The sequence below is a fragment of the Cryptomeria japonica genome, chromosome 9 (genome assembly GCF_030272615.1).
Source record: "Cryptomeria japonica chromosome 9, Sugi_1.0, whole genome shotgun sequence".
In the NCBI taxonomy this organism is placed as follows: domain Eukaryota; kingdom Viridiplantae; phylum Streptophyta; class Pinopsida; order Cupressales; family Cupressaceae; genus Cryptomeria; species Cryptomeria japonica.
The window spans coordinates 684,528,222-684,544,828 of record NC_081413.1 but is presented as its reverse complement, the minus strand read 5'-3'; the positions used below and the strand labels follow the sequence as shown (position 1 = coordinate 684,544,828).

Sequence of the window (16,607 nt, the reverse complement as noted above, 5' to 3'; positions counted from 1 at the left end):
CAAGCCACTCGTGCAAACCTTACCTTATCTTGAATGTTGTTTTCTACAAATCCTTCTCCTTATTTTGTCACTAGATAATATTTGGATTTTAAATCCAATTTTTAAAATACTGGCATGTTGAAACTGGTCCAATAAATCATCAATTTGATATTGATGGATATATTGTTCAAAGATCAATAATCAATGCACATTCTCCATGAACCTTCTTTCTAGGTACAATACCAATAGGAGAATGACACGGAGAAGTGATAGGATGGATTACATCTTGATCTAACAAAGATTGCTATTGTTTTTTAACTTCATTTTGTTACATTAATAATTGTTTATACAGACCAATGTCGGGGAGAGGACAATTTGGTAACAAATGGTTTTCATGTTCCAGCACTTTCCTAGGTGAGATACCTTATGCTCTTGGGAAACTTCCTTAAATTGCTGCAATAATTCTCTTACATTTTTGTACTCTTTGTTAGTAGACATGGTAGGAGAGGCCTTGTACTCAACTATGTCATAATCTTGCTCTTCTCTTAAAAGAAGTCAAGCAAATTTCTAAACAATATCTTGGCTTGACTAGCACTTAAGAAGGAAAATTTTGATTCAACTTTGTATGCATGTATAATTTAGCTTTCCCCTTCTTTGACCAACTGTATTTGTTAGCTCTCCTCGTGAAGATACTATCTCTAAGATGTATGTATGTGCTGCCAAAGGCCACACTCTTGACGTCAAGAGGAAGAACATCTACAACAACCTCATCAATGAAATGTTAATTTATCCCAAGCTTTGTTTTTGATAAAAGAAAATATATATATATATATATATTGATAAGAAAAACTATTTGCAACAAATGAACCGGACTTGTAGTCATACCATCCTTTCATTTTTTTACAATGTAACTGCTTGTAACCCAATTTTCTTTCTTGTTTTTAGCAGCTCATGCTCTTCAAAATTTGAAAATATAGCAATATAGTACAAAATTGCTATTATAGAGGGACCCAAGAGACTTGCATGGAGAAGTAAAATTAAATTTTACATCAAGGAGACTGCAAAAGATATCTTAGAAAAACACAAGGAATCTATTGCTTCCCATATAGGGCAAAGAATCCAAGCTTCTTCTTGTAGTGGTTGCCAAGGATTGAGGGTCATTTGTTGATGCACAGCTGCAGTCCCACTACTGCTGGAGCTCTCTCCTTGGAATAACTAATGTCAAGTTGGAGTTGAATTTTTTGTATGTTCTTGGATAATTTCGATGATACGACACTTGGCATTTTCTGAAATCAACGAGTTTATGGCCTGTTGGTTGTTCTGATGATTTTGAATAATAACATTGAATTGTCAATATTAGTATTTGTTATATCATTTTTTCTTTCTGCTTACCCGCCACATGCAGCAGCCACAGTAAGCATGGTTCATTAAAGGAGTTAAATTTTTTTTTTTCGTTGGGTCTTGTTGTGACGTATTCACACATCGCCCCATTGAGAATGGGGACCCCTACTTTTTTGCTTTCTAGGATTTGCTTTCTAGGTTTTTTAGGGTTTTGTCTGTTAGCCTTTGCATTATGAGCGTTGCCAGAGGGATTACTAGGATGGCAGGCTCTGCTTGAGCCAGGATGAGTCCACAGGGCCCCAAAATTAGGGTTTCTTTGAGTCTTCCTTAGGGCCTGGTTTTTCTCTTGTTGCTAATTGTGTCTTGCTTGGTGAGTGAGTATCATCCTTGAAGGTCTGAGTTAGGTCGAGTTGGTGAGTGATGAAGTCTGGAATGTCCTCCTGATCTTCAAATGCCCTGAACTTTGGCTAAGTCTGGAATGTCTTCCTAATCCTGAAATTTGACTAAGTCTGGAAAACTGAAGAATCCTCCAAAAACTAGATTTTGCATTATAACTCCTGGAGGTCCGAAACCACTCTCAAACATCTTGACAGTATATATGGAATATAACTTAAAGTATAAGAAAGAAGAAAGATATATTCCATAAAATGATCCTGACAGAGAGACCAAAATGTCAAATTTCGCTCTTGACCCTTCCAAAGGGTCCAGAGCGAAATTCTCCATAAGACATTCTACTTTGACCAAAACCTAGAACTAATGCATTCCTAGGCTTGAATGAAGGTAAAAACATTTGTTTGAAGGAGGAAATGTGAAAATGAAGTCAGGATTTGAGCCCAAGGATGATTTTCGCTCCTGACCCTTCCAAAGGGTCCAGAGCGAAATTCATTTTTCTCCACTTTGCTCTTTGATATGACCAAGTTTGTTGACTTCTGGGGTGTGATGGGAAGGTTTTGATGCACATTTGTCTTTGAGAGGAGATTTGAGGTGACAAAATGATGGAAATTAGCCTAAAGTAGGAATTTCGCTCCTGACCCTTCCAAAGGGTCCAGAGCGAAATTCTTGAAAGCACCTCATTTTCTCCCTTGTTTAGACCAATGTTCTAGTTTTGAGGTGATGGGATGTGAAAATGTGAAGGATCTTGGCCAAGATTAGGAATTTCGCTCCTGACCCTTCCAAAGGGTCCAGAGCGAAAATCCTTATACACCTCAATTTATCACTTGTCAAGACCAAGTTCATAGTTTCTAAGGCATGCTTGGAGGTGTTTTTGAATGTTCTAGCCTTGTAAAGATTGAAAGATGAGGCATTCTAGCCTAAAACATGAATTTCGCTCCTGACCCTTCCAAAGGGTCCAGAGCGAAATTATTGAAAGCACTCATTTCTCCCTTAGCCAAAGTCAGGATCTTGGTGGAGATGCATGAAGAAGGATCTATTTTTGCCTCCCAAAGAGGATGAGAGTTGGAAAAGTCAAGGATCAAACCCAAAACATGATTTTCGCTCCTGACCCTTCCAAAGGGTCCAGAGCGAAAATCTTTGTAGCTCTTATTTTCTTCCTTGTTTTGGCTAGGTGTTGACATGATGGAGGATGAATGGGTATGTTCTTGCCTTGAGAGGGAGTTGGATGCTTTGGATGATCAAGATTTTGCCTAAGAGATGAATTTCACTCCTGACCCTTCCAAAGGGTCCAGAGCAAAATTCACTATAAACCTCATTTGCTACCTTGAATGGGCTTAAAACCTGGTTCCTCAAGTGGAAAATGATCTATGTTTGCCTCCCAAACAAGATTGAAGTTGGAAAAATGAGCAATCAAAGCCTAAATCATGATTTTCGCTCCTGACCCTTCCAAAGGGTCCAGAGCGAAAATCCTCCTAAGGCTCATTTCCTCCCTAGTTTGACCAAATTTTGATTTGCAAGACATCTTGAAAGGAAGAATGGACATGTTGTTGCCTTTGGGAATGTTTGAAAACGTTGAAGAGTGAAGGTTTTAGCCGAGAAAGGAAATTTTGTTGCTGACCCTTCCAAAGGGTCTAGAGCAAAATTCCTTGCAAACCTAGTTTTTTGACCTTGCTTAGGCTTGAAACCTTGTTCCTTGGATGAAAAATGATGAAATGTATCTTGTAAGGAAGAGTGAGATTGAAAAAATGACGGATTTTAGCCAAGAAGGTGAATTTCGCTCCTGACCCTTCCAAAGTGTTCAGAGCGAAATTCCTTACAAGCCTATTTTTTTAACCTTGCTTGGACCACAAACCTTGTCCCTTGGGTGAAGAATGATGTTTAGTTACCTTCTAGAGAGGATTAGAGTTGAAAGGATGAAGAATCAAGCCTAGAAATGGAAATTCGCTCCTGACCCTTCCAAAGGGTCCAGGGCGAAATTTCACTAGACCACCTTTTTTCCTCAATTTTATGCCAAGGCAATTGCAGGCTAAAGTGAATTGGGATGGAAGAGGTCCTTAGGAGTAACTTCAAGTTGCTAGGAATCACTGAAATTGAAGGAATTGAGCCAAATCAAGAATTTCGCTCCTGACCCTTCCAAAGGGTCCAAAGCGAAATTCTAAAATCCACCTATTCCTTTCACATTTGTGCCAAGCCAGGCCTAGACAAAGATGATAGAAGCCCTTGAGATTGCCCTTGAATGGATTTTTGTCTCCAAAAATGATGATTTTGGGCTAGAGGAAGAAATTCGCTCTTGACCCTTCCAAAGGGTCCAAAGCGAAATTGTGCAAAACCTATCTTTTCCCTCAAATTTATGCCAAGTCTAGTGTGGGCCAAGATTAGAGGTGTCCTTAGGCATGTCCTTGAATTACCAAGAGTCATCAAATATGAAGAAATGAGCTCAAAACAAGAAATTCGCTCCTGACCCTTCCAAAGGGTCCAGAGCGAAAAACACTAAAACCATCCTTTTCTCCAAATTTTGTGCTAAGTCAGGCCTAGACTAGGGTGAGAGAAGCTATTTGGAATTCCTTGGAAAGATGTTTGACCTTCAAAAGTGTGAATTTTGAGCTAAAATGAGAATTTCGCTCCTGACCCTTCCAAAGGGTCCAGAGTGAAATTCTGGATAGGTCTTGTCCCTGGCTAGGTTTTTGAGCGAATTCTCCTTTTTAGGCCTTATGAAGATCAAGCCAATGTTGCCAAGTTGAGAAGTGGATTCAGTATGAAGGAGTCCAGATGAAGTGAAGTGAAGAAAGTGAAATTGAGTGCGAATAAGCAAGCAAAAAGTGAATTTCGCTCCTGACCCTTCCAAAGGATCCAGAGCGAAATTCATCAAAATCACTATTTCCTCGTCGTGTCAAGTCAAGACTTGGAGTCCTAAGGCGTGGTTGAGGTTGAAATGATGTTGCTTTGCCCTGCAAGATGAATTGAAGTGAAGGAAATAAGGAATTGAGACCTAAAACTTGAATTTCATTCCTGACCCTTCCAAAGGGTCCAAAGCGAAATTCCCAGTTTCACTCAGATTGCTCATGATAAAGGTCAAGGCGTGGATCCTTGGGCTCTGGAGGAAGGAAAACTATCATATGTTTGTCTTGGGAGGAGTTTTGGAGTAAACAAGTGATAGAATCATCCTGGAATACAAAATTCGCTCCTGACCCTTCCAGAGGGTCCAGGGTGAAATCTTTAGAAACTCCTATTTTTCACCTTGTTTGGGCCAGGCGAGGAGCTAGTTGTGAGGTAATGTTGAAAAGAGGTATAAAGTGGCCAGGAATGCAAATTTCGCTCCTGACTCTTCCAGAGGGTCCAGGGCAAAATTCTTATAGGGCCTATCCCTGGGGAGAATCTTGAGCAAGCTTCATTTTAATATCTTTTGTTGATGATTTAAGGTGTAAAATACTATGTTGAAATGAATTTATTATATGTCCTTAATTATCTTTTGGTTTGTTTTGCAGATGAAAGAAGACCAGGCCAAGACAAGGACGACCTTCTCCAGTCCAGCATCATCAGGGACGACCTTTTCAGGTCCAGCATCATCAAAGACAACCTCTTCCAATCCAGCATTTCAAGGAAAGGTACACCATCCATCCTGCACATCAAAGACAAAGTAGGTTAAAGCAAGGGTTCGTTGAAGAAGCAGGCAGTTTCAGAAGAGTTAATTAAAGTTAGCTTCTCAGCATCATCAAATTGAATATCTACCAAGTTGCAAGTGTCAGACAAGGTGGCATCCTAGTCATCACTCCTCCAGTCGGATTGGTCCGCCTCAGCGTGTCCAGATTCAATGTACTTGACTCATCAAAGATGACACTAACTTCGATGTACCTACCCCGGTTATCCATTGGTCGAATATTCCAGAGAAGACATGTGTCCAAATAATGCAATTATTTCATTGGCCAGAATTGAGTTGGTTGTAACAAACCCTAATTAGGGTTTTCATTGTAAAATCTAGGCCATTGATCTAAAATTGATTTGAGCCATTGAATTGTATTGAGAGCATTATAAAAGGCTCAAGCTATTCATTTTGTGAAGGCTAATAGCTAGGAGGCTAATAGTTAGTTGATAGAGGTTAGAATAGCTAATGATTAATAGCAAGTAGAATAACAATTAGAATAGATTAGGAGGACAAGGCAAGAAATTGTTGCCATTGATTGTAAATAAACCCCTTTTCATTGAAGATATGGTGAAATGTGTCGTTTCTTTGCAATACGCATGGTCTCTTGTTGAATCTTCATTGTAGATGGTAAATAATTAGATTGAATGAAGAAAATTATTGAATGCACCTGTGTGGAATCCGTCTAGTCCATACCACTAGCCTCTTACTGATTGTAAGTGCACCCTGCGTGGTCAACTGGCATAAAATGAGCTTAATCTTAAGTCGTTACACGTCTATTGTTCATGCATTATCTTGAATGGTGATCATTGTCTGATGGTGTATGATTTGAACGTATTGGAACCATCCCTTAGAAGATCGCATTGAGTTGGTGTCGGATTGTTCAAGCCTGATGGTGAGACCCAGCCCAGTAGGACTCCACCTAGTTATTCATCCATCTTCTCGCATTCTAGGTAGTAGAGTAGACTTCCTAAACCCTGCATCTTTTGCCATTTGTTTGTCTTCCAGTTAGTAAATAGGACTTGTGATTCCAGCAAATTAGACGTTCAGGTCATTGAGTGTAAGTCCCCTTGTGATTCCAGCAAAATCACATCATACCACGAAGAGCTTATCCACGAGTAGAGATCCTACATAACAGAACCTTGAAGCTTCTCCGATTGATCCTTTTGCGATATCTTCATCATTCGGAAGCTTTATTCAAGAGAGGATAAGGTACCTTTTAGGTATTTTATTCTGTGTTTGGTCGTGTACAAAAGACACATCAACAAGTCTGAAGAGCATCAACAATTTCTTGCAGAGTGGAAACCAGATTATGATTATCTTTTGAATGATTTGCAGCATTTGTGATAGTTGAGCTTTGAGAAAAGTCAAGTTCATTAAGAGACTGAATGATTGAGAGTGCATGAAATGGGTTCAACTGGTTAAAGTGAGGGTATGTTCGGAGTTGGATTTGGGAAATGGAGTTGGACACAAGAGATGGTTCCAAATTATGTAGAAGGATGTCAAACATAGGTATGATGTGAGGGTGCATGCATGCACACTATGGGTGGAAGAAAGTTGGCATACCATGAAATGTTGGAAAGCAGATTTAGAGAAGTGAGAGAGTTTTTGTTGTAGCTAATGTTTAAAATTTAAACAACTTGATTGAGACATTCTTCCACAGCTGGGCCCTTATTCATCATCCCATAAGACGTATGGGAAGGATTCTTTTACCTAGGATGTTGTGGCCGGTTCATCCTCTTCAACATGGATAGGCAGGGATAGATGATCATGAGAGGATTGCCTGTGGTCTCTCTTCATGGTGGCCTTATGCTGAGATTTCGTTTTCCTTCTTCCATAGACCTTGATTACAGAAGGATTAACAGCCTTTTGTTTGGTCCTTGTTATGCTGAGAGGAGTATTTTTGGAGTGCTTGGAGCTCCTCCTTAACTTCATTGCTGCACTGAAATCAATATTTTTAGGGTTTTGTAGGTAAGAGGAGTGAAAAACCCTTGAAAGTTTTCCACATGCATCTGAGAATGAGAACCTTGAGTAATGAGAGATTATTAAGTCTTTTCATGGAATGCAAATGCAATACTTTTATGATTAGTTGAAGCAGGAATGTGGATGGAGAGGATGTGTAGGATTACTTCAGGAAAAGAGGGAATATGGGGTGAGGTGAAGAGGCTGCCTATTCTCTCCTACTGCTAATGAACAAGTCATTAGAATCCTCATCAACTACCTGCTAGTCCATGTTAATATGAATAGTGCAAGAGGACAGCTTGGAGTGGGATTTATCCCAAACTTAACATTTCATTGCTTTTGTGACTTCTCTTTCTACTCCTTTCTTTAGCGAATCCAAAGACTATGGGATTAAAGTGGTTGTATGTGTTCAACTAAGCTTGTTCAGCAACTCTTTGAAAATCAGTCTTGCTGATCAAGCATCGAATTGAGAATCAACCCTTTCCTTTATTAATTTGAATCTTAATGTGGATGAGTTTGGTAAATTCACCTTTATAATGAGCCTCATTGTACTAAGTATACCTACTTATGTATGGAATTGCATCCAATTCTCTCATCCACATTGGGCCTGCACCCTACCTCTTTTTCTTCAAAAGAAGTGATAGTTTTAATTTTTTTCTTGTTCTTGTAAGGATACAATTCATGATTTAACTTCCAACAAGTTTCATCTTTGCATTTGCCTTTCCCTTTTACATTGATAATATCTTGTTATTTAAATTGTTTGAAGAGGGTTGATAGAATCTTTTTCTTACCCATCTCAAGATACTGAGATTGGTAGCATGCCTCATCTATATCCTTAGGCTTGGTCTGAAGCACGAAGCTCCTTAGATGGCAATGAAGTCCTTCAATATGCCATCATTTTGAATCACTTCCTCATTTGTATAGCCTTTTATTGGAATTTATATGTATATTCCTACATGCTTTGGCTTTGTCTTTGCCTTGAATACTAACAATGAAGACTTTCCCTATTCATAACAAATAGGATAAACCTGTTACTTAACCAACTCTATAAATTAATCCCATTTACGAAGACGTGGTAATTTCCTAGTTGCCAAAGAATGATTGGTTTCAGACCAATTGAATGAATGACTTGTCAATTTTAATCTTGTAAAAGAAAATTGTTCTTTACTAATATTGTGTAAATTAAATATATCTAAAGCGGCCAATTAATGGTCAAGTTTTTCAGCATTTAATTCATCTTCATATGGCAGGATTTCAATTTTCATTTTGGTTTTTGTTGTCACAAAAGCTTGCACCCTTGCTGAGCTATCAACTCAACAACCTCGTGAAACATGGAAACAACCCCGAAGTGTGGGACCTTGCGCAAGGGAGTTGAATCTCCGGAGAAGTCAGACTTCCTTCTCAATCCAAGTGCAGGTGTTGAACCAACTCAACACTTCAAATCTTACTCCTAAACCTATTGTAACAACTTGTAGAGGAAAAGGGAAGAGAGAAATGCTTAAAATAAAAGGAGGTGATGCACCAAGATCAGAGATGTTTCTCTCCCCACCCGATATGGCACAAAAAATCAACTGAAATACCCAAGAGATGCACAAACTTCAGTTGCATGAATGACCCCAATGCATGTATGGAGGTTAGAACTTGTTGAATGCCAAGAGGGGAGAAGGTTTCCCACAAGTCACGCTCATAAATAAATTAACATAGCATATATGAGAAAAGAGCCACAAAACATACAACTATGATGAAGGTAAGGAAGCACATGCATAAGCTGAAGGAAGGCAAGAATGATAATTTCAATTCATTCAAAGGCCAATGGCCAAACTTACAGTAGCAGAAATGCAAAATATACAAATCTTTAAGAGAAGTGAAAGAGCATAGAATAGCTCAAGTCAACAGGGAGAGAACCCTTTACAATGAGGCATAATAGCCTTATATAGAAAAACTGGTTGCAAGAGTTGTTGGAGCATTAAAAAACTTGAGTGTTGATCACACCATCTAGAAGTGTTGCAAACCGGAAGGAAGTTGGGAAGACTTCAGAAGCTTGGGCTGCTGAAGTTGGGGGGACAAGGAAGGAACTTCGGAACCTTAGGGTTCCGAAGTTTTGGGAAAAGAAAAGGGCAAGGGAAAGGAACTTCGGAAGCTCGGGGTTTCGGAGTTCCGGGGAATTGGAAAAAGGGGCTAAGGAAGGAACTTCGGAACCTCGGGGTTCTGGAGTTCCGAGGAAGAGGGAATTGGAAGCAAAGGAAAGAACTTCGGAACCTGGGGGTTCCGAAGTTCCGGGGAAGGGAAGAAAGCGACAAAGGAAAGGAATTTCGGAACCTCGGGGTTCCGAGAAAAGAAGAGGGAAGGCAAAGGGAAGGAACTTCGGAACCTCGGGGTTTCGGAGTTTCGGGGAAGAGGAAAGAGAAGCTAAGGAAGGAACTTTGGAACCTTGGGGTTCCGGAGTTCTGGGAAAAGAAGAGAGAAGGCAAAGGGAAGGAACTTCGGAACCTCGAGGTTCCGGAGTTCTAGGGAAGAGGAAAGAGAAGCTAAGGAAGGAACTTCCTCCAGACAAGACAACACTTCACACTTCACACTTCCTAATTCCACTGCTTTTCTCTTTGATCAACTGGGGCAGCGCCGGTCCATGGATCGTATCTCTGATCGGTTCTCACTGATGGACCAAGGGTGTCATAAAATGACAACAAATTCCATTTTGAATGGAGATGAAGCTGGAGGCATTAAGTTGGTATTGCACTGCTCTTTTCTTACCTTCACACTTGCCTTGGGACCCTTCATGGACACTCCTAGCTTTGCCACGAGAATCTTTGCTAATTTCTTCAACTGGTAAAGCTTCCCCATTGATTGGGAAATACTCACCACATTTACTTTCAACTTGATGATCTTGCTTCATTATCTTGAGGCATCCACTTGTCTTGATCGGCTATGTTTCTTAGCTATCTATTTGACTTCTTGGTGGATATCTACTATTGCAAAGGAACAAATCGCCTTTTCCTTTTGTACAAGCTGCTTTAGTAATGGATATCCTGCAATTTTGCCACACTAGAAGAAAAGAAAAAAAGATCAAGGAATAAAACCAAGACAAATCTCAAACTGTTATATGAATCTCTTGGTAAAATTTCTTCTTTTCTTATTGACTTGCATAAATGCTTAAATGAATAGAGGTAACGTATGTAAGAATTAAGAAGTCAGGGAAATTGAAAATAACACTTAAAAAAGCCTAACACAGGAGATTTACCCCGAAATACATTTTGTGGGAAGAATTTACCTTTTAAATAAGATACCATTAGCCTCAAGAAGCCAAATATAAGGAACCAGCCTTCACAACTAGACACTTCAACATTTGTTCTACCACAAATTCCACACCTAATAGGAACAGATTATGAGGGAACTTGGTTAACTTTGAGAACTTCTGTGCAAATAAAACAAACCCTTGCTACTATAAGCATGAGATGCAAATAGACTTTGCCTGGGGCAACCAAGACGGGATGTTTTGTTTAGGTTTTACACAGCCATTACCGAGAAAAAATAATTAACAACTAACCCCTATAAAGAATGAGACATCCTTGTTAAAAGATAGAACATAAGAAAATAAGCATTCAGAAAGTGATCCATTCAAGTTTTTCCTCTTATCTCAGCTATAGTAGAGTTGCCATCTATATTACACTTCCCAGTATTTCTGAGATCAGTATCTTCTCCTTCATTTTTGCAAATTTACATTGAACAGTCAATTTCCCAGCCTTAAGTTTTTAGGTGGAAAAGAAAGGGGAGAAATCAGCTCCATAATTTCTATCATAGGCCACAATTGCCAGTTCATTCAAGGAGATGTTTTTCTTTTTTTGCATGTGAGAATGTACTGTTTCTTTCATAGATGTAGGGAATAGATATGTCATGGTTGCTCTATGCATGATTTCTGCCCCGAGTCTCAATTGAGGAAGAGTATGGAAAAATATGAAACATACGTGCTTTCTTATCATGATCAGAAAAATGTTCATAGTCTTTATTGTGTCCCAGAAATTGAAACAGACAACTAGTCACGTGAACACTGCTGCACAACCATTGTCCATAAATGTCAAGTTGATTCTATTTATATTGTGATAACATTTTATATTATCAGGCATATAGCACAACCATATTTCCAGTAAGGTCCTTTCTGTGCATGATTTTCCAAGGCACTTGAATCTTCCATTTTCTTAGCATGTATGCTGCATCTAGTCATGGAGATGGAAATGCAGGTAAATGGTGTTTGGTTGATGACTTGGTGTCATTATATAATCTCATTTGAATTTGCAAAGTGTGGATGATTGGCAATAGTCATAATAGTGTTGTGCTGTTATCAGGGGTCATCCCTTTCCTAACCATATCCAGCACCATGAAATTTGATGGTCTTTTGTACACAATATGATGCATGCTTTATGTCCCCCCTATCTATCATGTACTGATTGTATTTTAAGCTCCTATGATGATCAAAACGATCGCCTTGTTCTGTTTCCAAATAGATTTTATCAAGAACTATCCATCTAAGTTTTTCATGACTTGGTTTTCTCTTGGATTTCTTTGAACCTTTATTTACAATACTACATGCTCTTAAAACATTGTTATATTCTATACACTTCAATTGTGGGATAATTTGGGCCTGCCAATGTAATCCTTTTATGTCTGTAAGAGAATTTTCAATATGTTGCTTCAAATCACGCACATTAAAGAAGTTTCATCTTTTTCAACCTTTGTTTCTGCCTTTAGTGCTCTTGAACTCAATGGATTTAGTGATATGTATCGACCATTTGATCAATTAAAAGATTCTATGGATCTATCCCTCAAGCTTGTAACATTTTAAATTATATTTCATGGGCATGGTTAGGAAAACCTATATGAAATTTGAACTGGATTTTCTGATATCTCTAGGATGAAAAATTGCATAAGAAGAATTTGCCTTATTTAAATGGCAGTGTCCCTATTCTAATAACTGACAATGTTGCATGTGAAGTCCTTTACCATGCAGTTAATATTTTGCATGTGTTTCATCTGCCTATAATTGAGCTCAAGCCTCAAAATATTTTGCTTGCTTGTTCAGATCTGTGAAGAAAATCCCGCTTGTTATAGAATAGAAGAATGGAATATTCTGTTCTTGAAAACAGTGACAAGACTTGGAAAATGGAGGAAGTACCTGAGAGTCCATTACTGTCATGGGATTCTACCAATTCTGATGATTTTTCTGAGAGTCAGCATGTTTTGCCCCGAATTGGAGACAAATATCAAGTCAATATATTGCCATGTAAGCTCCAAATGGAGTGTCATCTACTTGGAATGACTGACAGTCTGAATCTGAATTATAAGGGTAGCAAAGATGAAGACAATGAGCAACGTCTTGCAGAAGAATTAACTTTGCCAGTAATGCAGATCTCGTGTTTTTTTCACCCAGGTAGTGTAAAAGAGTATGAGATGACACATGTAAATGGACCATTTTCTGATAATGAACTTGCCTCAAAGGAGTCCTTGTCAATTGTAGCTGTTAAAACAGATGATGGGTTGCATCAGCATGGTCTTATACAATCAGCGGATGATGGTTGTGCCTATGCACTCAGTGATGGTACCCAATTCACAGAGAACCATGCAGATTCTTCTATTACAGATATCAAATCTAAAATCTCAAGAGAAGAGGATGCTTGTACAGATTCTACTGTAACAGCTGAGAATATACCTGATACATTTTATTCTGGCTTAGGAAAAAGAAAAAGGGGCAGAGTAGGTTGGAATAGAGTCAAGAAGATCAAAGTTAATATAATAGACCCTGGAAAACAGACCTCTGGTTCCACATGCCATAGTCCACACCTGAAAATTGATTGTAAAGGAGAAGATGCAAATTCAAGAAATAGCATTATAGTGCCTGGTAACCCAAGTGCACCGTGGAGTAAAATTGAGGAAGATCTGTTTATCCTTGGGCTATATATTTTTGGGAAAAATTTCAATGCTGTAAAGAGATTTGTGCAGACCAAAGAAATAGGAGATATCTTATCATACTATTATGGAATCTTCTTCAGAACTGAGTTATATTGCAGATGGGCAGAATCCCGGAAGATGAGAAGCAGAAATCGTATCCAGCGTCAGCGCATTTTCTCTGGATGGCGGCAACAGGAATTATTGACACGTCTGATCCCACACATACCTGAGCCTTCCAAAGATGAGGTTCCAAAGGTGAAGCTTTTCCACCACAAATTATGTTAACTGCGAAATGTAGAAATTACACATTTCTCATGCCATATAGTAATGGAAAGCTGATATTAAATTCTAATGTCTATTGCAAATTTGCACCAAATTAGTTTGTTGGGTATCAAAAATAAATTGCATTGTGATTGGTTGATATGTTTTGTGCCTCACACAAGCAAATCAATGTTCAAGATCCATTTGGATAAAATTGCTCCTTTTGATTCTGAAACATGTATTGCTTAGGAGTATTGCAGAAACAACAAGTTAATATAAACAATGCTCATATCTTTAAGTAAAAGTAACTGATTTTAATTACTCTGTTACATAGCTTTCAAATATATGCTCATTTTGTTAGTTTGAAAAATTGACTACTGCTCTAGATATGGTATCTTATAATACTATTTTTCACGAGCAGATAATGAAGGCATTTAACGAGGGAATAATTTCCATGGAAGAGTTTGTCACAAAGTTGAAAGCATTAGCAGGTCCGGATGTGCTAGTTCAAGTTGTGGGAATTGGCAAAGGCAAAGATGATCTTACTTCAACAAACATAGGTCCAACAAAAGCAAATCGAGTTCTCTCTTTTCATAGTGAAATTCCAGTGGGCAAGGCATGCTCCTCTTTTTCTACTGAAGAAATTGTAAAGTGTTTGACTGGAGATTTCAAGCTCAGCAAAAATCGAGCTGATGACCTGTTTTGGGAAGCAGTTTGGCCTCGTCTCCTGGCAAGAGGATGGCATTCCGAACAACCAGAGGATCAGATGCTGCTTAGGCTTAGGGATTTTTTAGTTTTTCTTATCCCTGGTGTGCAGAAGTTTTCAAGAAGAAAACTCACCAGAGGAATCCATTATTTTGATTCTGTGACTGCTGTTTTACGTAAGGTGGCATCAGATCCAAAGTTGCTTGAGCTAGAAAGGGATGAAATGGAAGGAGTTGAAGGGAAGACAGAAATTCTGTGTGCTCCTGAGAATGCAGAGGTAAAAAATGAGCATTTAGGACAAGCTCATAGCTATCTTAAACCAAGATTTTGCACAAATTATTCAGACTCTCTTATGATTACAGTAGTTGATACCAGTCTGGTCTCACAAGATGAACATGCACCCAGAATATGGAGGAGAGTGAAATTGTCTTTAGATGACGACACTGAAAAGTTCCAGATTGTGTCATCAGAAGCAGAAGATGGGGATACTGTAGCACCCCCCCTAACTGAGCAATGCCAATTTCCCAAACACTGTGAACTGAAGGATTTGTTGAATGATGAACCAGAAGAGTCAACCCTCATAATAAATAATGAGAACTCATATGAGAAAATTGAGCTTTCTGGAATGCTAAAGACATCAAATGCTGATCAAAATTATGTTCTCTCGTCGCCATGGAAGCAAAGGAGACTGAGAACATCTATTGACTGTAAAGGTCACACAGCAGATGCCAGTTTGATAGAATCTGACAGCTTTAAAGTTCAAGGAGTAACAAAAAAATTACACAGAAAGGAAGAAACTTCTAAAGCTGCTTTAGATGCTCACCCATCACAAAGATGCTCCTCCATGTTATCTTCAAGTCAAGGCAGTCTTGAGAGAAGCACTGATATGACTGTTTTGGGTAGAGACTTGATTTCTGCAGATAGCATCAGCAACACTTCACAACATTCTAGGGGAAGCATAGCGATACCAGAGATGGGTTTGCACTTGAAATTGATCCAAGATCAACCAAAGATAAATGCAATGAGTAATACACTTCTAACAGGCAATGCATGCATTGATGGTTCAGAAGCTGAAGGAAACTCTCATCATGCTTCAAGTTATAGCTACCCTATTAAAGAACCTTGTGAAAAAACAGGAGTTGCACATGCCTCAACTCCTTGTCCAGAAGAGAGCAAGCTTACAAAGCCACAAGAAAAAGATGAAAGAGCACTACTAGAGAATGTATTCACTGTGCGCAGGCAAAGCACAAGGGTTCGCCCCTTAACCACAAAAGCATTGGATGCTTTTGCAAGTGGAGTTTTTGACATTAAACAGCGGAAACGACGTAGTGAGAAACACTTGAATTTGGATGGCCATCGCACCAAATCTCTTTCCAAATTGGTCCAAGATGTAGAAACATCTTCATTCAATGCTTGTAGGTCCGACAATTGAACTTCCTCTAGATGTCTAAATTATAATTAGGCATGGAGCTTTTGCAAGGAAATTGTGATACTGAATTAACTGTGTGGTTAGTTCTGGCTTTGTTCACAAATGGATGTGAAACCTACAGTAGTGAAAATCCCTAAAGACAGATTTCCTGCACAATCCACGTACAAGAAGGGATGACAATGTGGCTAGGATGCTGATTTCTGATAACAATTATGATATACATATGCACATTGCTGGGTTGAAGCACATGCAAAATGGCAAACATGTTTTCCCCAGAAAATGATTGTGGTCTAGACTTATTTTTACATCATTATTTTAAGGCTGACAAGGAATGACTGCAATGATCTTCCTGCAAGGATGGTTATTATAACATGTGCATCCTACTTAACAATGCACTTCAAAAAAGAAAAGATTTGTTCTGTATGGACCAACAAAATGTGAGATTGCCAATTCGTCCGCAAGTTTTATTTGTTATGTTATTTCCTTCTAACTGAAGGTGGATTTGTTGGTCTCTCCAAGACAGTCAAATAGCACTGTCCTTGGGATTGTAAACTAATTTTGGGAGGCCTTAGAAGTTAAAACAGTCAATTTCTTAGAAAGGATATGAGAGTTTTTAAACCTATATATGAGAATGTAAATAGTGTGTAGTCAATCAACCAAGCAAAAAAAAGCTAAAATTTCTCAAATTTGTTTTGTGGCTTGATATACCGAACTACTTTAACATAGAGTTGGCTGCCATGTGTACAAGCTTGAGCTTGATTTAGTACTGACCTGCATCATTCCTTAGATTATGTTCTCTTTATTATTTTGGGTTGTGCCTGATTGTTCAAGTATAGTCCTTAAACAAAGCTGATTGCCTAGCAGTTTAGAGATCAAATTCAGATTTTTCCTACTAAGTACATTTTTAGCTAGGAGCTTTCCAATATCATAAAGTCAATTTATGCATGAATTGATAAA

The 16,607-nt window shown here is 38.6% G+C and overlaps 1 protein-coding gene across 2 annotated transcripts in view; it reads left to right on the top strand.

Annotated features, from left to right (window-relative positions):
* The window catches only part of LOC131073968 (uncharacterized), a 29,981-nt gene extending 13,606 nt beyond the window's left edge, over positions 1-16,375 (top strand). For both annotated transcript variants that reach the window (XM_058010501.2, XM_058010500.2), the window contains 2 exons: positions 12,390-13,510; positions 13,938-16,375. In XM_058010501.2, coding sequence (XP_057866484.1) covers positions 12,428-13,510; positions 13,938-15,653 — 2,799 coding nt within the window. In that variant the 5' untranslated portion in view covers positions 12,390-12,427 and the 3' untranslated portion in view covers positions 15,654-16,375. The remainder of the gene's footprint in view (positions 1-12,389; positions 13,511-13,937) is intronic.
* Positions 16,376-16,607: the final 232 nt, after the last annotated feature.